General features: G+C 41.5%; 1 protein-coding gene across 1 annotated transcript in view; it reads right to left on the bottom strand.

Annotated features, from left to right (window-relative positions):
* Nucleotides 1-342: 342 nt before the first annotated feature.
* The window catches only part of myo16 (myosin XVI), a gene marked incomplete at its 3' end in the record, with an annotated part of 82323 nt that continues 56544 nt past the window's right edge, over nt 343-26121 (bottom strand). Inside the window, exons 27-34 of the mRNA XM_080498340.1 lie at nt 19086-19188; nt 18297-18393; nt 17927-18200; nt 15562-15944; nt 14203-15453; nt 11154-11306; nt 9897-9982; nt 343-513 (exon numbers count right to left, since the gene is read on the bottom strand). Of these exons, the coding sequence (XP_080354466.1) occupies nt 343-513; nt 9897-9982; nt 11154-11306; nt 14203-15453; nt 15562-15944; nt 17927-18200; nt 18297-18393; nt 19086-19188 (2518 nt within the window). The remainder of the gene's footprint in view (nt 514-9896; nt 9983-11153; nt 11307-14202; nt 15454-15561; nt 15945-17926; nt 18201-18296; nt 18394-19085; nt 19189-26121) is intronic.

Below are 26121 nucleotides of genomic sequence, written 5' to 3'. Positions count from 1 at the left end.
ACCATGTTTTGGGGGGGCGGAGCTCTGTCGTGTGCAGCAGTGGCTAAGATTCTCATTGATGAAAACTAAATTATTTCAAAAGGAAATCCTTTCGTTCATTTTTTTCTGAAACATTTGGTAAGAGAATATTTTGAGATTACTTTCACATCACATGTTGTTAATCTGCCGTAAAGGTTTGGACATCCATCTTTCGCAGTCTTCAGCCGGGGACCACATCCGGGCCTCACAGCTTGGAGCTTCAGCATGGTCAATGGACAGTAATTATTGGCTCACAAACATAATGAGCGAAAGAGGCGGGTACATCGAGTCTTAACAAAGTGTGACTGCGACACACTACCCGTGTCAGGGAGAGGCTTTCCTGTTGGTCCAGAGCAGCGTGGGGGGCAGAGGCGGGGACTGAGGAGGGCGGTGCTTCCAGTAGCTCTGCCCCTCACACTGCGCTCGCCGCCATCGCAGAAGCTGCCTCAGAGCCACGCTCTGATCCCCGTTAGAGAGACGTAGCCGCTGGAACACCTGGCACAAAGATGGGATGGGAAGTCAGTGTGAGCCGTGGAAATAAAAATCAACACGTTCACATTCAGAACGCAGAACATTACATTTCATTTGACAGATGGTAGGAAGCTGATGCATACATGTCAACCTTTATGGTTTGTTTGACTTTACGTGGATACGTGCTTTGGCTACAAAATAATTTAAAAGAAATACTGAAACTGTTCCAAATTATGCTTCCTTCCAAGTTGCTACAGCAAACTGTTTCAACCTTGAGAGGAATTTGAGTCCTGACCACCCATCTAACCATTGAGGCCACCATTGTCCACAATGTAGTTGAGTTGGTTCATTTTAGACCTCCCATGTTGTTTTCCTTATTAAACGCAGATGTGGAAATCTTTTGAAAGTGATCTTACATTTGGATCAATTGTGATTTAGCAGGAGGAAACCAATTGATGCGGATTACTGTCTCACCACAATCAATGAATCTAATCATGAATGTCCAGATGTATTCATTGATACCTTTTAAGCAAACCTAATTGAAACATGATATAATTTTATTTTAATGGTTTTTTAATACATATCCATTTATATGAGCACATGAGGACTTTCATCACAGGTGACACCAATTTGGGGTCGACATGTATGCTGGAATGACCAAGCGATGACAGCAAAAGACAGACACAAAATAAACACAGACATTCTACACCTTCAATCTTATCTTCCTGAAGTGTTGTGAGAATGAGCAAATGAAAAAAGATATAATTTTGTCCAATTCTTCACTACGAAGTGGGAGAAGTTTCTCTTCTTCAACTGGGCCAACGTTCCTCATTATTCAGACAATAAATGTAACAAGTATGTGACACAAGGTCATTCTTGTTGAAACCCAACGGAAAACACTGAGTGGAAAACACTTCCTCTTGATTCCTGTGACTCATTTCCATATTCCCGTCTGTCATTTCAAAACTGAACACTTCCTCCGGATACTAATACAGTCACCTGAATCTGTACTGGAAGCTCATATAATTCCCCTCAAGGAAGATGCTGGAAATTACAGCAAAACCCGTCTTTCAGCAGCTGAAAGTGGCTTTTCTACTTTCTCGTGTGCGCACACACACACACACACACACACACACACACACACACACACACACACACACACACACACACACACACACACACACACACACACACACACACAGAGGCCTAACACTCTTTATAGACGACATCATCCGTCATCTGCGAGTCAATATCCAGCTAAATCAATCAGATGGGAATTCCAATCTTCCAAAGTCAGAGGTACCTGCAAACAGGCCCGAGCAAAGATGATCTACACCAGATTAGAAACTGGGATGTGGAAGGTGGAGGGGGGTGTAATAGAGGCAGGTGATGGGTGGTTGAAGGCCAAGAAACGGTTCCTTAGTGCTCACAGATGAGATTCAAAGGGAATACAGATAGCACATATTTCTCCAACGTTCAACAAATCCCTGGAAAACACTAGAAAGCGGAATAGTGCTTTTCTTACAAGCCATTATGACTTCCACTCACGTGTCTCCTAGTGCTTACTAAACATTGAAATCAGTTCATCTATCCACTTGTCCATCCATCTTCTCTACTGCGTTACCCAGCTTTAGGTCACATGACGCTGGAGCTGAGCCTGGCTGACTATAGTTCAAGGCAGAGTACATCCTGGACAGGTCAAATATACAGAGCGACACACACATTCACAGCTACAGGGCATTTTAGAGCCATCTATCAAACTCAAATGCATGTTTCTGGACTGTGAGAGGACACCTAAGTTCCATAAAAAACGTACAGAGAGAAGACGCTCTCAAAATATGAAATGTAAATTAAAGTCAAACCAAGGTCATACTCTCAAGCTTCATAATAATTGCTGTAATTTCAGATCTGAGTGAACATGAATAGCCAAAATATATAAAATGTAATTTCAGTGGACTTATGTGTGATGTGTATTAGACCAATGTGATTTCTTTAAGCTGAAATGTTCCCACTCAAAACCAGATCAAATTAAAAAAAAAAAAAATCACATTAATCCCTCATAATTAAAATACATGGTCTTAATTGAACCATACTAATAAGAATCAACTTAATGAAATTATCAATCATACAGTAACCTCAGATCAGATTGAAGGAAACAATTTAATAAAAGGACCAGTCCTAGACATTTTTAATAAAGATCGGTGTAATAATAAACATGAAAATCATCATAGTGGACATGAACAACACACAAGGGCCTCAACTGCGTGCTCACACAAAAAGATTCTACTTTCAGTTTGTGTGTTTAGCAGGTGATCAGCCAACAATAACACAAAAGATTATTTAAAAAAAGAAACAGTGTTTTGTGCATCAGACCTGCTCACATGAGAGAAATACACTGCAAACTGTACATTTTCCATGTCAGCTTGTTGCGTTCACCAAGGTGTCAATGAATGGAGCCCTGAGCCACTGCAAGTATAGCATGAAGTGTGTTATTATGGATATGGACGTGTTGGAGGAAGAAAGTTAACATATTGCTGCGACAATGTGCAACAGAAGAGTTTAACAAAACATTGCAAGACCTAAAATAGTGATACAACACAAAAAAAAAGGATGCAAATAAAAGTCATGGGGGACCAGCTGAAGAAATGTCTCTCACCACAATAAAGAGCAGCATCTTGATTTGCACCTCCTTTTCATATATGGAAAAACAGACACTTAAAATCATCATAAAATATGGAAATGCGATGTATCATGTTAGGTGGTGTACAGTTATTGATCTGCATTAACTTCTTTCAGTGATTTATATGATCTTGTACACATTTAAACTAATCCTATGAAAGAAAATGTGTTTTTTGCGTGTTAATTTACTGTCAGGCATGATCCCCTGTTTGCCTGTTATTATACACACAAATCTTTACTTGATCAGACAAGTGTATTTATCTGCACAAATTGTGCGAAGAATTTAAGGAGGGCTTAAGATAAATTGCCCGACACTTTGATAAATAAATAGTGGATGGTAAATATTCATCAGTTATATGGACATTTCAGTCTATAAGTGTTCACATTGTTCAGCAGGTAGCAGACGTCCCACATCTTTGCAATATCACATGGGGACTAGGCAACTATGACGTGCTCTGTAGGTGTGCTCACTTCCCGATCTGAATCCACAATCACTCTTACTGGCAGTGACATGGATAATCCACTTAGAATGCTACAGTCATTTAATTACTGGTAGCATGCTGTATGTGGCAGATGAATAATGCTCATGTTACTTGGCTGTGATAAATAGAAGCACAATGTGGCAACACAGATATAACAATGTTTGACCTGTCAGTCACTGTGTCTTCTGACAATCACTGCAATGCTTGAAATGTTGCCAGCTGTGCTCTGCAGGGATTGGTTATTTGGGGGGGGGAATGGTGGGGAATGAGAATGAAGCTGAATCCAGTGAAAGCATCTTTTGTTTTCAGCGCGATTCCAAGTATGCTGATGATGTGTTCATTTCTATATTTTTCATTTTTCCTTAACTGAGGAGGGACTGTGCTGTACTTCTCACAGATGACGCCTAAAGCAATACATATTTTTTGCACACCAACTCAACACGCATGGCTATTTTAGAAACATAGTAGTTTTTTTCAGACATTGCCCTTCAACCCTATCTATTGTCTATGCATGCATGCACGTGTATAACACACACACACACACACACACACACACACACACACACACACACACACACACACACACACACACACACACACACACCAATTACTATACAAGCCTCATCCCTGTGTGTATCTATACTGTATGTACTGTACAGCAGACACATGAACACGTCTAGAGATTGACTGACTGCACTAGTACAATACTCTAGAAGCCAATCCATAATTTACACCTCCCTGCCAGGCTATTCTGCGCTCTGGCGCCAGATAGGAACACCAGCTACTGGAACCGTAGACAAGAAGGAACACCGTGTCCTTCTGCAATGCATGACTTTACACGCACACACGCAGGCTAGGCATGCACACACGCACTGGTTTTTGACACTACAGAATGTAAAAGATTTATTACATTAATTTTTTTTAACTATGTTGCCATAGAATCAGGAAGATAATATGTAGCATCTTATAAATTATCCACCTCTACTTGTGAGTGTAATTTCTATTCATTGGCATTGCAGTTGGAAAGACATTTACAATTTTAGCTTCTGCTTTATTTATCCTTCTCAGGAAATCTGAAAGAGTGGCCCTCTTTTAACACTTATGAAGGCTTTGGGGGGAGGGTACAAACATCTCAACCAACATGCTGATGGGCCAGCACTGTTATGGTAATTGTATGATAATGTCGAATGACTTGTGGTCACTGCAAGCGCTTGCTCACGAACAGAATGAGATGAAAACTGCAACCCTGGACAACTCGTCCATGTGGTTCCAGAGATCTCGTCAACGACTAATATTTTTCAGCACTATTAATTTGAAAGATTTCAAAGTACATTTGACACAAAAACACGCTCGTGTATTTAGGTTGACAATATTGTGTGTTTTTAGCGTTTTGATGTGGCAAACAGAGGATTTGTTGGAGCATAATAATCAGCTTGATTTATGCGTCTAATGGCCTTCTTCTGAAGTAAGAATGAGGGCGTTAGATAATAAGTTGAGTGAATTTTGACCTAATACCGATCTGATTCTACACATTATGCCAATATTTTTGCACATTTGGACTTCAGGATATTTATATGTGGCTTCCAACTGAGCTTTTCATCAAAAGTAATTCCTAAAAATGTATTTACATACACTTGTTCAATTTGTTTACCATTACGAGAGTGGTAAACGAAGAGAAACAAAGCCATATGATTCTATCTTAAATATATATGGACCTTGGTTTTAGGCAGCGAGCTGTCCAACCGTCATTTGGACCGTCAATTTTCAAGTTGTTCAGGGCTGCAGTTTTGTGGACGAGTTGTCCAACAACTGCGATTTGTCATTAGGAAATATACAGATTTCCCTCAAGTAAACGTGTACTGCGTCTGCAAACTGTGGTTACATGTACACATATGCACTACAAGCTAAGAAAGCCCATTCTGCTTTGCATCATTGGTACAAACTTCACTACAAATGATTATTAAATTTTTTTTTTTGTGGATCAGATTGTAGGTTAATCCTGATTTTGGCGGTCTGATCCTGAGCTTTGCTTTTCCATGTGCTGAACTGTCCTTGGGCAACATGTTGCAAACAAAGTTACTCCTGATTGAGGGTGAGCACCTTCCATGGCTTCTCTTTCACCATCGGCGCTTCACTATGTGCATGAATGTGTTATAAATGTGCCTGACAGCATAGAGCGCTGTGAGACCACTTAGGAAGCCTATAAATGAAATCCATTTCTAGAAATCCTTTTTTTTTTTTCTTCTCTCCCCAGACTAGAAGATGAGATCAAAGAGTGCAATGAGGAGAAAAAATTGAGAAATTGCAAAAAGGCAGCGATGTTAGTGGTCTCTGATGACCGACAGCATGTATGAGCTCTTTCCTGGAAAATTTCTCTGGAAAGGTTCGGTGGATTCATGCAGAAACGGTAAGTTATTCTCTGCCCAAGTTGGGAAAGTGCAACATGTTTTGAAGCTGTGAGGACTCCCATTCATCTTGCTAACACATTGTCTGGAGAAGTAAACAAAAATATAAATCTTTGTCGCATGCACCTATCTAGAAGTCCGTTCTCAGTCTAGACTCCCGTTGTCTTCTCACAACGGGGATCAAAACAAACTACTCCATTCATTCTTAAATCAGCCCACCTCCTGCCTATGTTCCTTCATTCTTTCATTTTCATTCATCCCATTAGTTCTGCAAATCCACCATAAACACAGTCTGGAATGCAGCTAATTGAAAGGCATTCTGGGTCACAGAAATGTTCCCATCTCCTGAATGAACTCATGGAGGTGAACTGGTGTCACGCGTTAAGGAACCGAGTAAAGCCCGTCTTGTTCCGTGTTCATAACTTAGACACACAAGAGGAAGCTGTGTACCGACCACAGTGATAATATCAGACGCGTCAGGAAGACAACTACTGAAAGAGAACAAGTCTTTAAAGAATTGGCTGAAAAGAAAATCAACAGATAGATTCAGGAACATAAAATTCTTGGAGATGAATCAACAATAGAAAACTGCAGCTCGCGTTCTAGTGCTTGTTTAGAGTTAAAAAAAACATGGTAATAAGTTTTGGCATTACTTTTTATTTGGCCTGTGTTCAAGCAAATGCCAAATCATGGACAGAATGACAAGAGAACACATGTAATTACCAGGTTTTGTTCATATAGATGTATTTAAAGTGAATCCACAAGCTGCAGTTTCTTCCTACAAATGAAATATGAGAAACAGGGAGGTGAAGCAGCACAGACACTGATTTGAGGACCTGAATGTTTGCATCTACAGACATGATAAACAGAAGACACAAGGAAACTACCAAAATAATGTTGATGCTAAAGCAGTGGTTTTCAAGAATAAACTCATTTAAACAATCCAAAAGAACATTTGGCAATACTTTGAATAAACAGTAGAATGCATTATGAGGGTGTTGGTATACCATTATAATGCATCAATAATTCAAGCTATAACTGTTCATAACTTTCCATGACAACTTATTCTAAGTTTGATAAAGGATCATAGGTGGTGGAATTAATGTGTTAAGACCTCGTATTGTTTCATAAGAATAAGGCAAAGTGAGAATATGTTTATATGAAGGAATCTGAAATACTGGGTTCGATATTATGTTGTAACTACCAGTTACAAAAAAACATTTATAACACTCAGCAAAGTCATGTTAGGACTCAATAAATTAGCTATCCCACAACAATCTTAAAAGCGGACTTTATCAGCCTAAAGTGTCAGCACTTGCAGAATAATGTTCAATGAACAAGCATTACTTTATGCACTCCAGGTGAAGTGACAGATATTTCAAGTTATTAGCATTTACATGATGCTTTGATACAACTAAGAGATATAAACATATACGATTGCTATAAGCAAAGAAACTATATATAAATTTGCACATTTCCTGCAGCTTCTGCAGGTTTTTTGATCAGTTACTTAATGTAAATAAGCATTTAAGTATTATAACATGACATACGAGCCAGGATTTTATATTCCTCCATAATAAACTGTTGTCACTTTGCCAAGGAAGTATGAAATATTATCACTCACAAGCATTAGCAAAACAAACAGTCTTTTATGGACTTTGTCATAATCTGTCATATACATTTGTGGCATATTTCATACAGCATCATAAATGCTTTACAATGTCATATGACTGTACTCATAATCCATTATACAACAGGCCGTCATACAAAGTATCACCAAATATTGTTCTGCTGTGACCTGCAGTGAACTTCACATCTGCACGAGCTCTGATCTCCACCGAGGATCAAGTTAAAACTTCTTCAATCCTTCCTACAGGATGTTTGTCTTTCATAACCCTGAAAGGCACATTTTTGAGAGTTTTAATTTAGACTTCTACAAAACTTATGAGGCCAATTTTGGACAAAATGAGAATAATTAGCGTCACGATTGCACACTGAGTCTATGAAAAACACTGCTATTAAAGGGTGGAGAGCGGCGCCACATGACATACACTCACCACAGCCCTACATGTAGACAGGGCTTCCAGTGAGTCCCCCCCCCCCCCCCCCCCCCCACTGCCCCCCTCTCTGTTTTAGAGGGCAGCTCCCGCACCGAAGGGAGAAAAGTTGAGATGACCCCTCTGGAAAATAAAGGAGGGCGTGAGAGCTCATTCGAATCACAGAAAGAGAAGGAGGAAATAGAAAAAAAAGAGTCATTTGGGTGGAAAGTGGACGCTCACAATCGCAGCTGGAATGTGTTTTAGACTTCGAGAGAGGGTGTTTGCTGGCAAATTACGGTTTTATTCTACATACACAAACAAGGGGAACTCAGCCCAGCTGCGAATTCAGAGATACAACTTTTCATCGCGCTGAGGATCGTGAAGTGGGTACACGGCGTGCCTTCGCATCTCGAGTGGAAGTCGTCTTATCAACAGTGTGCCCTGAGCTGCTCTGAGTGCGGGACACTCTGTCCTCTGCTCAGGCTTCTGCTTCATGCACCACTGACACCGACACTCAGTCACTCACTATTGCAATCTGTGATGAATCTCAATTAGTTTCCATCTGATGAATCTTTGTTCAGAGAAGCCCTCCCCAAAGAAGGAGAAGATGTCGGAGTACTTTGCAATGCACATAAACACTCAAATGAGACTCTTATTTAGCCTTTTTCGTTTAGAAGATGGCTTTCAGATAAAAGTGTAGAGCTGCAATAGTAAGACAATTCTTGTAAAACAATCATTTCAATGTGCCTGTCTCGCTGAACAAATACACCATGTGTTGTTAAAATTGTTGTCAGTGTCCCAGGCTATACGTTATTGACACATTACTCAAAGCTTTTAAGGCTGGTTCAATCACGTTTTCAATCTATCACAGCAGTACAAATGTGTTAATTTTATGCTTATATACAAATTCAAATGGAATTATAGTCAATGTGAGAGTCGAGCTGCTGTCACTACAATGAATATATTTGTCTGAAGCTCAGCAGCTGGGTAACAGCTGCTGGTCAGAACAGAATTTAGGAAAAGGCAAACTTTCATAGCAGGTTTGTTATCAGGTAAAAAAAATATTAAATACTCTTAATATCCTGATTGCAGACATATTTCCATTGCATTGGGAATAAAATGATAGAAAGAGGTTATACATATAGTTGGAAGTTGAATATGGAGTTGATGCAGAGAATTTTGTCTATCAATCACAAAAAAACTAAAGGTATTTTATGCAATTAATGATCAAGATTAAATATTTGTTCAAAACAGTTATGATAATAATCAGGCTCTGTATTGTTGGGCTGATATGGTGGGTCTGATCTTCCATGTTTTTCATTTTAAATATACAGCATGTTATTTTTCCTATAGTTGTACAATTAAATAACGCGCACGTTCACTATATCCCAGTGTTAATCAGGTGTGTGTGTGCGTGTGTGTGTGTGTGTGTGTGTGCATTCAAACATGCATGTGAGTTGCAAGCAGGACAACAAATTCAATCCTGTAACCATACACCAGCCTGCAGAGCCAGAAAAAGCTCACGTGTCATGAGTGATACATGCTGTTTGAAGGGGGGCACTTTCCCATCAACTTAAACAGTCAACAAATCCACAACCGTCATATTGATGTCCTGTAATTGTGTCAGAGTGGTTGCGGGCAAACGGAAGTGTCTGAGTGTCTGATACAACATACAAAATGTGTGTTACATTAGTTGTCATTAAGGAAAACTTGCGATACAACGAAACAGCACTTTTTACTATCAGAATATAAAATATTCATACGGTAGTCTTAACACTGTGTGTTGTCAGTTGTGTGTTTACCTGTGTATGGTGGCTGTCCATGTGTCTGTGTAGCGAGGCGGTGCTGGAGGAGTTTGACTTGCCGTGACTCTCATCCTCCAGTGACCCTGAACATGCGCAATGAGAAACACATTACAAGTGGATGAAAGTTTTCACACACGCACACAGGCTCACTTTTTAAACACAAGTAATCAACTGGAAAGAAACAATTGCATTATGTGATTGTATTTAGTCCTTTTAGGAATATTGTAATTATTTTCCGGTTTAAACTATATGAGGCCTGCAGTTTTCATTTTACATTCCCCACATTATTTGACAGTGTAAAGTAATTTTAATTTCACTCTTTGTAACTCCATTTCCAATTGCCTGTCTTATCTGCTTTCACAGAGGCTTTCCACTGCATAGACAATCTAATGTTTTACTGGGGTATGTGAATAGGTAAATGTACAGTATGCAGCCTCATTTGGCCTGGGAGATTAATTATCTGCACAGATATAAACAAACTATATTAACATTTTACACTGACCAATCCTCTAATGGTAGAGGAAATTTGTATAAGTGCAACCATGGAAAGAAAATTAAATCTATATCAAATGTTACAGATGTGCCCATTACAGTAAGTTTTTATATCTTTAGATGGGCTAAAACAAAAGCATATGAATGACAACAGACAACAAATGTAAATTATCCCTTATTGGCAGGTAAAAATGCTGTCTTTCATTTTGAAAACACCAGATATCTGGCATTCCGTGAGATTTTAGTGTGAGGCACACAGGCGCTTGAATTGAGAGTGAATTGCTTCAGAGATGCTGGTTCTGTTTTACTTACATTTAAAAGCCATGTATTGGGTGTTTTTGGGGGCTGGGCTGCTGGTGAAATTGCTTTCATCACCATGTGGGTTAGATCAATTCAAACCCTCCATACCCCAGCACAGCAAACATCATTTTGCAGCAGGGAAGGATGTGTAAACCACAGGGAGGGTCTATCCCTCCCATCTTCCCAGAAAATTGCACAGTGGAGACATCCATCACATTGCTCATATACATGTACAACTACACACCAACATGGCATGTGCATAAAGGGGTTGTAGCAGGTAGGAGCCAAAAGAACTAGACCAATGCAATGTATGTTTCACTAATGTGACAGTGGAAGTTAAAATTTCCAAGTTTCTACTGAAAGGTTGCCACAATTTTCTGCAAAGTGGAATGCACAATATGTTCTACAAGCCCAAGATTGTATGACTGAGTGCAGTTGAGTAAATCAAACAAATACTGATACCATTAGAAATCTGGTTTCCGTTCTCCACAGGGGTGGGGTTTGGGCAGTGGGAAGAGTGGTTGTTGGCGTTCTTGTCTTGGAGCTGCAGAGATGGCGATGTGGGGGCCGAGCCACAGTCTTCCCTCGCTGGTAGATTGATGTTAGAATTGAATCCTGGTAGGAATGAAACAAGGGAGACTTTATCAGCATATGTCATACAAATTAATAACTATTTATATTCCATCGTGCCCAATATCATCAGAGTACACATTTCCATGGGGATGCAGATAGCACACACACCCTTGCATAGAATCTACAATCCATTAAAATGCTTATTACAACTGTATGAAGTGTTTATTTCCAGGATCTTTTAAATACCAGTGCGATCCATTTCTGCACATGTACTTACTACTACAAAAGTAGAAAGAGCTGCGTTTGGCTGGAAGGTGATTTCACATGTCCAACATAGACCCCAGGTGGGGCTGCCCCCTGATCCTAAGCTCACACATGCTCTCTCGCTCGCCACATACGTGTGTGGCTGCGTGAATGGGAATTCATCAGCTGCTGTACCCGATCAGGAATGTGTTCCTGCTGCTCGCTCCAAGTCACAGGATGCCTAAATATAAGCATAGTAAAGTCCACTGTGGGTCCCATGGGATAGGTGTGTGTGTGTGTGTGTGTGTGTGTGTGTGTGTGTGTGTGTGTGTGTGTGTGTGTGTGTGTGTGTGTGTGTGTGTGTGTGTGTGTGTGTGTGTGTGTGTGTGTGTGTGTGTGTGTGTGTGTGTGTGTGTGTGTGTGTGTATGAGAGAGAGAGTAACAAAAACCCAGCTAGAAAGCATTTGCTAAAGTTGAGTCACGGTGAGTGTTTGGACAGGGATATTTCAAATATTCAATTTGAGGATTTTTGTATGTTGCCGTTGATGTATGAGGTGACTTTGGAGACTGATTACTTGAGGTCTGCCAAGACCACCTGCCTCCTTCCCCTGGCATTCCTGTGGTTTTCTCATTCCCTGAAGCTGAGGGAGGGTAGGGGGAAACGGGAGAGTCAGCTGTTCTTCACAGGGATGTCTGGGATAGCAGCTGTAACCCCTGTCCAGTTCCCCAGCATCAGGTATCACATTCAGTCATTTAGCAGCTGAGAGGGAACGGAAGTAGTCCGTCCTGTTAATCCCATCGGCATCCCGCTGCACTCGGATCTAAGAGAGCCGCCTTGCTTGGCCCACTCAAAATACCCCAGCACCCAGTTCCCCTGTCAGACACAGTGTTTCCATGACGCCTGCACTTTACTTGCACAGGTCCAGGTGCTGAAGAAGAGTCAAGAGCTCGATTTCACGTGAGGCACATGCGTCAGCATGCATACTTGTGGTTATACCATCTCTTATAAGGAGTTTGGCTTCCTGCCCCTTGAACTCACTTCAGTTTTGAAGTGTGACACAACAGTTTGTGACACAAGACAAGCAGCTCCATAATAAGGCTCAAGCAGACTGACTGATTAGTAACAGCCAATTCTACCACTTGATCTTAATTTCCTAACTTGTTTCTGAGATAATTGTCTAGGATGTCCTGTTTACTGCTGCTGGGTAGTCACAATCCCCTCAGTAGAACATGAGTGAGCTGTTAAATATTTGATACCCATCCTCTACTTGTTCTACAGCTCATGCATAATTAACACCGCCACAACTAATACACTTCGAGGAAACAGAGACTCTGATGAAAACACAGTGCGATAACACACTTTCTATCTTTTCTGACGGGCCTCTTTATTTCTAATCTTGCCACTTCGGTGGGAAAATTTACTTTCACGAGAGCACCACAAAGCAATCACTTTCTTGGTTTGAAACCTTTGACCTGAGAGTCCGCCTACTTCATTGACGATATGTGACTAATATGTTTGTCCTGCTTTTGCAAAGGTCAGTCTTTGCATCAGTGTCACAGTGTGTGTGTGTGCTCTGCATGCACCGCATTGAATTGAAGCATGTGATAACACAGCTACAACATGTTTCCAGAGCAGTGTGGTGCTAAGTGGGGTATGGAAGCGAGCTCATTAGCTATCATGTTGGAAGGCACCTGCAGCTGCCAAAGAGCGCCGTAAAGAATGGTCTTCCAAAGAGGGTGGCTGGGTGCAGCACCTGAATCAATGCAAGGAGAAATCCAGCCGAGCTTGGTATTGGTGCATTTCACCTTTGTATCACTCAAATACACAACATGTGTCTTGGAGCTTCACCCACACACACAGAGGAAGGTTGTTATACGCCTATGACAACTCTTGTCATACAAATGGTCAAAGCCACGTGCCCTATAAGTGTTCTTGGGCCGACTCAGCTGAGACTTTGATCATGAACTTATTATTGGAGGTAGAAAACATAATGGACACGTGCTTCTGTATGACCGGACAAGCTTGGCTAGATGGTACACTGTTCATAAAGGAACACATTACAATCCCCGCGCACATTGTTTTTTTTCTTTACGCTGGCCCCAGTTATCCGTGGAACCTGACTAACGCAAGCACATTTTCGTACTTGGTAAATGTGACATTTACTTATTGTACCACTCAATGTGCTTTAACATGAACTGTCACATTTGCCCATTTGCTCTAACAATCACACACACACACACATTCACACACCAGTGGTTGCAGCTGTCATGCGAGGTGCTCTAACAACAGTGTGAGTTAAATGTGGTTTAGCATCTCGCCCAACGACACTTCGACACATCAGCAGGGCAATCGGACGTCTAATTTTCACATGAAAAAGCTCTACCAGCTGAGCCATGGCCGTCCTATCACTGTTGGGGAGGGTGATTGATTAGCTGCTACAATTGCTTTATGTTTCAAAACAGTAATAATAATAAATACAAATTGATTTGAACTAAGGACTGTGAACCTAGTAGAGATTTAGAAAAAAAAGATTCATTCATTCATTCCCATGATAATGTGAAGCACTTTGAAATATCTGGTGTCTGAATGCTGCTTCATAAATAAACATGCCTTGTGTTGCACATGCGTTTTATGTGCTTGTAATCGTGAGTGTTAATGAGACTGTGAATATGTGTACGAGCATCACGAACAGACCTCCATCTCTTGTCTTGCGTCCAGATGTGGACTTTCTCAGCAGGCTGCGTCCGGAGCTGAACAGAGTGTTGAGTTCATCGAGTGGACTGGTCAGGGGCCTGCCGTTGGCGGGATTAAAGAGCAGGGGGGAGGAGGAGCACGAGTGGGCTCTCCGAGGCTCAGGACGAGTCATCTTTGCGGGAGAATAGGGAGGCGGCTTCCCCAGCGGTTCCACACCGGCCCTCTGTGAGGCTGCTTTGGAACAATCTGAGCTCCCGGTGACAGATGCCGTTCGTGTAAGAGCCAGGAAGTTGGCCTCAGGTGGGAAAGGAAAGTGTGACGGTGGCCTGTAGGGAGGAGGTGGCGCACTGGGGGGAGGAGGTGGCGGTGGAGGGGTGAGTGGAGGTGTAGACTTTTTGTCGGGCATGAGGACAGTGAGGCTCGGGGAAGAGTCGGCTCTCTGGCGGGCGTACTGCGGGGACAGGGGACTGTCGGGACCAGTGGCGTAGTTGAGGTTTGTCTCGAACACGGGCAGCTTCTTCACCTCCAAGGGGGTGAGGGGTGACTCATCTGAAGCAGGGGAACAGGTTACCGGCGAGGGGGGAAACACCAAGAGAGGTGGGCGGTGGGGCAGTAAGTTGGGGAAGGGGGCAGGGATGTCACAGCTGCCTTCTTTGCCATGCTGAGTTTTGGCAGCTCCACTGTTGGATGAGCTCTGGGAGTGAGCTCCATCCATGGCAGCAGTCATTCCTAATGGTGTCCGCTTTGCCTCCAGACTCTGAGGAGGAGATGTCCCAAGGCCCACCAGTCCCAAGCCTAATGCCTCAAGTTTTGCTGCTTTCGTGACCACAGCAGGAGTTCCACCATCTTCCTGAGGGAAATACTTCATTTCCTCGTAGACTGCCTCTGAATCTGCTTGTTCGGGGCTATCGGGAGGCTCCTGAAGGCTTCGAGCTCGTGGCTGGGACCCCAACATCTCTATGTACACATCCTCCTCATCATGGCCTTTGTACAAACTCAGTGCCACCCCTTGTGGAGCATCTATAGAGGCCGCTCTTTGCATTGTGCCTCCAAACCCTCCGTATCTGCCACCACGCGAAAGCAAGGCCAGTTTCACGTCAGCAGGGCGCAGCTGGTGGAGATGAGGCGCCACAGCATTGATCTCCTCATAGGAGCCCGACAGCTTCGTGTTTGGACTGCGCTTAGGTTTGGGGGGTGGCACCTTTCTCATAGTAGTGTAGTCGTCACTATGTGGACGGGGCTTAGAAGAAGCTGAGGATAATAGAAAACACAGACATAGAATGTCAAACCAATATTCAAAAGCAATGAGGCGCTGGAGAAACACCATCTGTCATATGTGCTAAAGAACAGTAGAAGTACCTGCAGGGTCTGTGGGGGACAGTTGGGATTTGGGGGGGCTTCCAGCTGGTGAACCGTACCCCTCTGGAGTGGAGCACTCTTTGGCAGACATTGTTAACCCAGCACTAACTGCCTCATAAGAAGCACTCAAGCGGGTGTTGGGGTCCCTTTTTGGTTTGGGAGGAGGCTGCTTTCGAGGGGAGGAAAGGCCTCCCCCGCCCGTCACGTCCTCGTTGGTATGGGCAACCTGCTGCAAAGATGATTTGATAGGTGGACTGGCAGAGGAAAGAGACATGTTCTCCATGACGAGGGGGATGGGTACAGAGCTTGAGCGAAAGTGGCGAATCATTCGGCTCCCCCCGTTGACTGGGCCCTCGTGTACCTTCCCACTTTTCTCCATCACCCTACAAATGGGGACAGCAGAGAGAGAGAAAAAAATGTCACCATTTGTACGATCTTTAGTTTCTTGAATCATGTATTTGTGTATATGAATGGCTGGATTCCGTTAATTATGATTTGCTAAACTGTCACGATGAACACCAAACGAAACAGCTCAATAAGATGAAACCAAAAAGAGATTATGCATTAAATGTAATCTCCCTGCTATAATTTGATAACATCCGGTTTGGTATTTCCTCAGCTAATCTGGAAGAGCCATCTGCTCGCCCCCCCATTGCAGGCAGGGGGTGGGGGCACCGGGCTGATCGGGGAAGGGTATTTTAAAGACCTGAAGTGAAATTAGGAGGTTCGTTTGGGTGAATGTGTGCATGTAAGACCATTTTAATCCCCCCTGCACATACAAAAAGCATGACTCCTCTCCCAGTCTGTATACTGACAACCCATCTCTTGTTAGACACCCCCCTGTGCTCCTGTCTCATGTTCCAGCAGCAGATGTTACATGTACAAGGACACATAGAGGATACAGACACTATAAGTGTATGCTTCTTATATTGCAGTTGGTGCTTTGCGGTCATGTTTTTATCTTATTGCTTTAACCACCGCAACCGGTTCATAATATTAAATGGGAAAAAAAAAAAAGTGAAAATCTTTAGACTTTGCTGACTTAACTTTCATTCGGGGGCTTGTTTTCAACCAAAGTCCCTGAATGCCTCACTGAAAGAATTCATGGCAACAAAGTCTAAACTTCAGTAAACTCATCATCAGCTATTAATAACTAATAATTAATAACAAAGTGAATCAACAGAAAGCACCCATTACTGTTTCACTGACAATATTTAGAAGATAAATGCATTTTTTAGACAGGATATTATCAATAAAAAAAAAAATCTGAGCACATGTACACATTTGTGTGCGAATTAGTGCTGAATTGCTTACATTGCAATTCAGGTGGTACCATAAATAGGGTAATCATTTTCCAACAAATAGAACATGACCTTTCTCAATGAAGGTCATTCATGTAGCATCACAACTAAAGAGCTTCCAATTATCATATAACACAGTGCTCCAGGTTGTTTTGATTTTTCTTACACTTAATAGGCTAAATTAGACTGAGGTAAAGAAAGGATAACCACAGTGTTCCTGAAGTTCAACACACATAAATACAATCCAATAATGCCACTGATTATCCAAAGATCCCTCATGAAAGTTAAAAATACAAGTCTGCACAACATACTTAGATAATGACACCTTGAACCACGAATCACTTGAGGTGCAGACCAGAGACACGCCCAAGCCAAAAAACTAAACAATAACAAAACATGCACACATGGACACAAACACCTTTAGAAAGTCGAATGTTGAAGTAAAAACAGTCAGACTGTGAAACCAAACATTAACTATTTTTCTTCTGGATAAATAAAAAAGAAGTCGGAAGTTTAAAGAATTTCCCTCCAGATTTATGTATTTGTGAATGTGTGTATATATACGTGTGTATCTGTGGATGTACTGCATATTTTTTATGTATGCGAGTGTATGTGTATATGTGAGCATGCAGTTATTGGAAATAATCAATTCCTTTTTTCCTTTTTCATGATTTGTAAATCGCAGTTTATCTCTATATATGTTTATTATGGATATAAAGAGATTGAATATAAGAAAATTTAATTTTCGATTTTTTTATTGGTCTGTCATAATCATATAATCTGTGCATACTAAAAGAAACGTACAGGTAAGCTATAGAGCTGGTTAATATAAAGTAACGGCAAGGCAGAAACTTTTTTACTTCCTCCCACTCCTTTTGGAATGTTTCATGTCTGAATATGTCTAAAGACATTATGCAAATGTACCTTATCCCCATTGTTTATAGTTAAAAATAAAAACTACCAACAAAGAAAATGGGGATTACACTAATTTGCTGGAAACTTGTAATGTCTGCTGTCAGAGTGGATTGAAAGTGTGGGCGGTGCAGAGATGTTTGGTAGTTTACCTCCTCACTGGCTGATCCTCCTCCTTGCCCACTGGCTCAGGCCTTTCACCGAGGGGGGGGCTGGTGCCCAGAGTGTTGAGCAGACTATTGCCATGGCTGCGCAGGCGGTCGCTCTCTCGTGCAATGTCAGATGCATTTTGGATGACCAGCTGGTCGTAGGTTCGCAGTCCCATGTCTTCCGCTCCCTGCAGGAAGCGCTGCACACTGCCCTCCTCTTTTTGTAGCAGCGACAGCCTGTGATGGACCCGCTGTCTGGCCAGCCAGCCTCGGACCACTAAAAGACACCAGCACGAGACGAAGACATTACGGGTGTCACACAGTCACCGACAAATCCTAAGAAAGTGTGGTGGTGTGTCCTTTGGGATATTACCTTTCTGACAGGTGATGATCTTCTTATGAAACTGGTAGCAGCGGTCGTTCAGCTGGTCTGCTTGCCAATATCTCAGAAACACTTTAGTGCTGCCCATCTACACACAAAATGGAACACGTCATGTGACCAACTTCACGTGCGGGGTTATTTTCTGCTCTGCCATTATAATTAGCTCCGAAGGCGAGCCAGCAGACCCGTAAAGGCACTTTTCTGTTAGAAATCTCCAAGTAGTGTGACGAGCTGAGTGATGGGAGAGCAGTGATGTAGCAGTGATTTATGATAATAGGTGGGTGTGGAGTGTGGACGGGCGGAGGGCTTGCATGTTGACAATGCACTCACTTCCTGGGCTTAGGGGGCATTTGGACAACGACAGGGGTCACTGTCAAACAGGTGCACGGGGGGCCGTGATTGTGACATACTTCCACAGATAGCACAATTCATTCCAACACAGGCGACTTGTAGGAGTGGTGTGTGTAAATCAGGGCTGCATGAAAAGAGTCTGCGGGGCACTGTGGAGGAGTGCGTATGCGCGTGTGACCCGTGGGGTCACACACTCAGACACAACAGCAGTCTAGCAGACAGGACGGGGGCGGAGGGGGCGGAGAGGGTCAGTGCTGCTGCGGGCGTGTGTGTGTGTGCGCAGAATTATGATGAGGCGGGACAGCTGGAACGAGTTGTTAAGATTCCATGGGATCCTTCAAACAAAGGGTCAGGGATTAAGTCATTCGGCAGATCCTTTGTTATTGGTGGAGACAGAAAAAGACTCAGAACATGGACCCGGACACACACCTGCCATCCCTGCAGTTTTGACTGCTGCAGCACACAGCGACATCTCTCTTCCGGCGACAGTTTTCTCCTGTCTCCCAGAGTCGGGACGACGAGGTCTTTATACCTGGGCACCACGGAGAAGGAGAGGATGAAGTATTAAAGACTCAGAAGTTAAGATATTGGATGAGACATGCTGACTGCCTGCTTTGGAAACAATGGGTTTAAAGGTCAGTGGGGTTATTCGGCAGACCGGCCTGACGGCATCTGTTCCTATTGGTGTTGTCCTGGGTAACCGTTGCTAAGAGTGGTCAGCTGGACTGAGTCAGTGGTTTGTTTGTTCCTCGGATGGTTGCAGAGAAACACACCACGAGCTGTGCTGATGATAATTGAACCTGCAATTAAAAAAGCGCCATATATACTTTTTCTTCATCACGTTTGCTATTCTGCGTGTGGCAGAAATGCATAACTGAGGATCAAAGGGTTAAGAGACGTTACTTTATATCAGGAGATTTAAATGTTGTGACCCAGTAATTTATATATGTGTGCGTGTGTGTGTGTGTGTGTGTGTGTGTGTGTGTGTGTGTGTGTGTGTGTGTGTGTGTGTGTGTGTATGTGTGTGTGTGTGTGTGTAAAAAGAACATGTGATTGAAATGAAAACAAAACAGTCTCTCATTCAGAAAATTATGGCATTTCAAAAGCCCTTTAAAGGTACTTCTTCTTGCTTAAGGGAAGCTCAGCAGACACTCACTATCTGTGTTAAAATAACAGACAGTTTTTAAAGATGCATTCAAAAATGATCACCTAAATTAAAAAAAAATCTTAACGATATGCCTAATTGCAAAGGTGGGGGTGTTGAGACTGAATCATTCACAAACTAATGATTATCTTTTAATTGTTATCCAGCACCTCCAGCAAATCCCAAACCGGAGTTTGCAATAATACATGAAAATAGAATACTTATTTGCAACTGTTTTTGCATTAACAAGAAACATGAGCAGAAATTAATGTGCTTGCAAATCCACATTAAGCCAGATTACATTATAGCCTTTAATCTTCTTAAGGGAAAAGTGGAATCCCTTCTATGACTCTTTTTTTTTTACTTTAATAAACCAGAAAAAAAAACACATGTCATCAATATGACACAAAGCTTTAAAGTGCCATAGAATACTTTAGTAATACTAAAGTAATTGTCAATTTCCCCAATTTGGGCCACAAATATAGAATGTCTACATTTGATGTCTTTTTTTCCCTCTCTGTTTTGAAAGTTAAATAATGATTCATTCACATCAAATGTAAAATACATTTAATAAATAAAATTACAAACATGTGGAAACATTTACTTGTGTAATATGACTCAGGTTCATAAGAACATTTTCCTGGCTTGAACTTTTATTAATTTCCTGTTCTTTAGCAAGAACATCTTTATTTTGAATCATTCAACTTAACATTAACTTTTTAATAATCACAAAAATGCAGTTAGATCTTGAAGGGTTCAGAAAGACCCAGAATGGCAGAATACAGTATTTAATGAATGATATTGTAGCCTACTTGAACAATCTGTACATATTACTACGAACTATCCATAACATATCTCTGCTTTGAAACATTAATTTAGAATAAAGTAACAGTGGATATCTCAGCCATACAGTTAAGTCAATAAGTTACAATATGACATCCTCAATGCCCCAATAGCAATATCATCTGAAAGGCCTTAAAGTTTCAGTAAAACATGGCAATGAACTGCTTTAACAGCCCTGGAAATAAATGAATTAACTCATCATTATCATCTGAAGACCTATTATTAATTTTTTTTGTGCTGGGAAGCTGATACAAAGGTGAATAATAAATTTAAAAAAACAACAACTTGTAAGATACAGCAGAAGTGCTTTTTAATATTCAATAATTTTAAACAGTCAGCTGGGGTTGGTCTCGGTTCAATGCAAGCCGAGAAGGAGTAAAGTTGCATCGAGGATGGATGGATTGATGCATAATGTCCAACGGTAAATTATGACTAAATAATTTTTCATTTCTTTGTCTGGAAAAAAAATGTCACTAATCCAAAGTACATCAAAGAAAAACTTTAATGAGGTCTATGAAAGCAATAGCTGTCACTGCTGGAACAAAGGTGACCTTGACTCCCATCAGTTCTGATGCTGTGTTTTAAATAAGGTCACGTTTTTATGATCTGCCAGACAGAAAATTTGATATTTATTTTAGAATATGTTAAACATGTTATTATGTTAGTGGTACTGGAAGTTACACATCACACTCAGTAATTAGGGCATTTTCCAAATCGAAAAAAGGACATTGTATTCAAGCTAGTGACAGTGTTTTCACAGCAAATAGTTGGTTACTTTCCTCTTCGGCGAGTGCAGCCCATGATGTCACACAACTACTGAGGCAAGTATAACAAGCAGATGGCTGGAAACATAAACCACTTGTGTTGTCAATAGTGAGTAAGTGAGTGCACGTGAATATAGGATGTGTTTGATTTGCAGAAGTGAGGTCTGCCTGAACTCTCCCTAACCCTCTCTCTGTATGGTAATACCGGTGCGGCAGACAGCCCATGCTGTCCCCCTGGCCCCATAAAACACAAAGGAACTCTGTAAACCCATGACCTCTCATATGAGGATATGAAAACTATCGATGGTCCCTGCTTTTACAAGACCCGAGGGGGCTTCATGTCGAGTCAAAGACATGAAATAACCCCTTTGATAAGAGTTTAAATGGATGACTATATTGCGCTATCATAGCTTATTGTGACCAAAGGACTCCTGGCCACCACTGTGACTGGCCGTCACCACCATGGTAATGGCATTGCATCCACAACAAACAAAAAAAACAGTTCCTTTCATCTTTTGAGAGGAAGGTTTTGTGCATTAAGTCAGGGATATTTTACTTAGACGAGATGATATATAAGCTTCTGTGGGTTAGAACAGTGTGTTTTGTCCATCAGTCGAAGGTTATGATGACCCACATGAATACAGTCACATAAAACTATCATCTATTTGCTTATGGAGTGCTTTGGTGACCTGCACTGTAAATAATGGTGTCTCTTTCTCTGTGGGAACGATGGAGAATGAAGAGAGAAACATACGTGGACAGCTGGGTTTAAAGAAACAAGGTTCAAGTGGTCATGTTTGACCTTACACATGGGCAGAAAATAAAACCCAGCAACAAAACACATAGTATATCATAAAAGACGGATAAAAGCAACAGTGAAATAGATTTAACCGTGAATCACTCCCTTTACAGGGACACTAATGTAATTCGCTTCAAGCAGCCACTATGAGTTAGTGAAGTGGCCTGTGTTGCCCCAGTGTGCGTGTGTGTTTTTGTGTATAAAACCCACTGTGTTGACTATCACAAGGAACACAGCTACATCAAGATTAATGGTTGATTGATTGGCTTGTCAATTTGATAAGTAGAGTACCAGGCCCTGTTTGGAATGAATGAGAAACAGAAAGAAGAAATAAAATGGATAAAAATCACAAATAAAAAAAAAAGAGAACTCTAAATCTGTGTGAGGAGGAATGGGCAAAGACAAAAGAAGAGTTAAGGCGGAAAGAAAACGAGACAAAGGGAAATATTGTAATTATTCAGAATGAAAAGGGAAGGAGCTGAGAGACAGTGGTTCAGCGGGAACAGTATGTGAGGAAGGAATTAGAGGTGGGAAGCAGCTCTGTGAAGACGGCAGTGTAGTCCACCCCCGCTCTGCACGCAGCTCCCTCTCCGGCCAAAGCTATGTTCATTCATTGGTGCCGCCTGAATCGAACCGATGAGGAGTGAGATGAATGGCACTTTTTGCTGGGCTGACTGGTGTCTTTGTGTGTCGCTGCCTCCTAAATTATGCACGGCTTTGATGCGTAAACAGCAGAGCTGATGCACATCAGACGAAGGCACGTGCAAACTGACAAATTGTATGAAAAAAATTAAACGCAACACTCTCACACAGAAAAACGCCCAAGCTGTGGAGTAATGCATAGCAGTATGTGTTTTTCTTTTAAGAGTACAATTTGCTCCCGTTATCAAGCAATCTCTTTCCTGGACTTCTTGATTGCTGTGTTTCGTAACTGAAGCTGATCAAGTGGTTTATGGACAGTAAAATATCAAGAGTTTCTTCAACTCATCTTATGAGGGTTGTGAAGCTTGTCGCACCTTGGTGTTAGAGGCAGTGTTGTAGAAGGTGGCACAATAATTTAAATTAAAACTTAAAAATAGGTGGCATGTTTGTGTGGACAGTTAAATGCAGACTGTATAATCTAGTAAAAGCTATTTACTTATTTATGCTTAAACATGTAGGACTTCAACCAAGCGTAAACCATTTTTGCCTTTTCTCATGTTAATTGACAACAACCCTTCTAAAGACGTTAAGTAAGTTAAAATCTGTAACCATAAGGTGGTGTTGAATTACTGTGGACAAACAGATCAATAATCTGAGAGAATCATCTCAGCTGCAACATGGAGGTTTTCCTGCGGCTTTACGACAGCACTCTCTGGAAGATCAGCCTCTCCACACAAGTGCAGAGCTGCAGAACTTGTCCACCTATTGTATTGTCCCTTTACTCATTCTCCACTCTACAGCCAGCTATAATGGAACAATACACCAGAAATATTCTCAAGAGTGGGCTGTATATATCACCCTCTTCAACAGATGGTGCTGGATTCTTCTGTGTGTAAATGATCTTCCTCGACAACCTATACTGAATATGGTATTCCATATAACACTAATGAAATCCTGCTCTATATCAGTTTCAAAATGGAACATCTGCCTCTCTTTGTATTTATTATAATCAACCTTTGGAGGAAGATGAGTGCAAGAAAATTCTCATTTTATTTTTTAATCTGGTAGCTGAACAATTAAACGCACGTTGTAAATGATTGATGCTCATTTAGCTTGATCTGACAGATTAATTAGTTTCTTTAAAAACGTACAGCCCACTGGATCAGTGGTGCACACGCCACCTCACAACGAGAATATCCAGGTTTGATTCCATCATTTCAAGTACATTCACAGTACAACAGGCTTGTATGGTAATCGTGTCTTTAAGTTGTGTGATTTTCTGTTGCGTGCGTCTGGCATCCTGCTAACTTGTCCCCCACCATGTGATCTGTTTCAGATTGATCTTCAGGCTCCAGCTCTTCAGTAGAACTGTTGTAAATGATGATTGCATAAAAAATTCAAAAGCTCCCCCACCTTATGTCTTTGCTATAAGTGTAAGGTATGTCAATGCCCCCATCGCCCCAGTTTCATAATGCTCACACGTTATGTTTAGTCTTCCTCTGCCTTTTAAATGGGGCAGTTGTGACTCAGTTTGTAGAGTGGATTGTCTCTCAATTCAAAGCTTGTAGGTTAAATCTCACAACTCCCTGTGTATTTATATCAAAATGTCCAATGTGTCCAAGCAGATGGATTGAACAGTTCGAATGGCAAGATGTGCGAATGGGTGAATTAACAATGTAAAACACGTTGGAGTTTTTTAAAGCAGTGAAAACAAACTTTAAGAGAAAAGTCCATTTCTCATTGATATTTTCTTCAATGGATTTCTTTTCTGGGCATATAGTGTATGTAAAACTTCTTTTTTCATGTAATTACTGTATGGAATTGGCTGTACTGGTTGTCTCCACTTTATTCTGAATCACATTGTGATTATTATTCAATCAAGTTGATCATTATATATATCATGCTACATAGTGGTGTAGTGGGCCTTTCTGTAGGAAGTTTGCATATTCTGCCTGTGCATATGTAGATCTTTGTTACTCCAGGTACTTCTCCTCCCAAAGTCCAAAAACATACACTGTATGCTAACCGTGGACCCTGACATGTGTCTGTCCCTGTGTCTGTCCTGTGATGGACTGACTGGGATGTGTCCTGCATTCACACAAACTCAGATGAGATCATCCCCAGTTTGATGAAACCGTATAGAAGACATGTGGATGCTATACATCAAAAGAGAAATAAAAAAAAAAATGATAAGAAAAAAGTCTATGACCATTTCAAGGATAGTCCTCTGTTCTTTTTTTGTCCTTCTCCTAACTCCTCGCACAGTTTATGCTGCTACAACAGACTCTCGGGTTTCCCTTTTCTTGCAATCAACTGGGTCTTGTTATGCTTCGTTATCTGCTGACAACACACCACTAACACTGAGATTATCGCGCAAAACACTGTAGGCCGCAGCTATCTCAGACCCTTAGTCTTGACCAGCACACCAACATACCTACACACACAAATGGATTATAAATCACAAAACCCTCACTACGAGTCTTTCAATTACGGCTTGAACAATGTGAGTGCAGGCTCTATAGGGACCTCGCTCTAAAATACAAAGGGGCTTGTGGAAGCTTATGGATGGACTCTTCTCGGTTTGCTCGATCATCTCAGAGGTCTTCTGCTTGTCCAGATCCGGCTTTGTTTTGAAGCTTTTTCTAGCATCAAGGCAAACTGTGTGTATCCTATTGTGAGTTGCAAACATCACTAGGATTGCTAATTCCTACAAAGATTTTTTTCTTATCTTTATCAGGAATTCCTTTACTTGTTAGGTGTTACTTACTTGTCCACCAGGAAATTAATGTCGGAGCAGAAACACAGGGTCTGAAGTCTTTATTCTATATAATTTTTAAAACTCAAAGCATGACTCCTGGTTCTTTCTTCCTTTTATCCCTTTGCTCAGTTGAAGTTTGGGGCATTGGATTCAGTTTTTGGACTCTGAGGGCTGAGTGTGTTGACGTGATGATGCTTACAACAGTGTAGTGGAAACTTTTAGGAGGGTCATGTGACCAGATTTGTCGTCTCTTATTATCTGGCAGGAATGTTCACATGTTAATCCCTTTATCCTCCAAAAAAACAGGGAGAAAGGCTGAGGCAGACTGAAGATAGACTGGCAGAGAGAGAGAGAGAGAGAGAGAGAGAGAGAGAGAGAGAGAGACTTAAAGTTAATTCCTGCACTTGTTCTCAGGATCAAACGAACAGCAGGAACAGGAAGAGACAGACAAGCAGGTAATAGAAATGGAGAAGATGTGGCAAGTGACAGAATCACATCACTCTCTTTCCTTTTCA

Source organism: Blennius ocellaris, assembly GCF_963422515.1.
Source record: "Blennius ocellaris genome assembly, chromosome: 6".
NCBI classification, from domain to species: domain Eukaryota; kingdom Metazoa; phylum Chordata; class Actinopteri; order Blenniiformes; family Blenniidae; genus Blennius; species Blennius ocellaris.
This window is presented reverse-complemented; position numbering and strand designations above follow the sequence as displayed.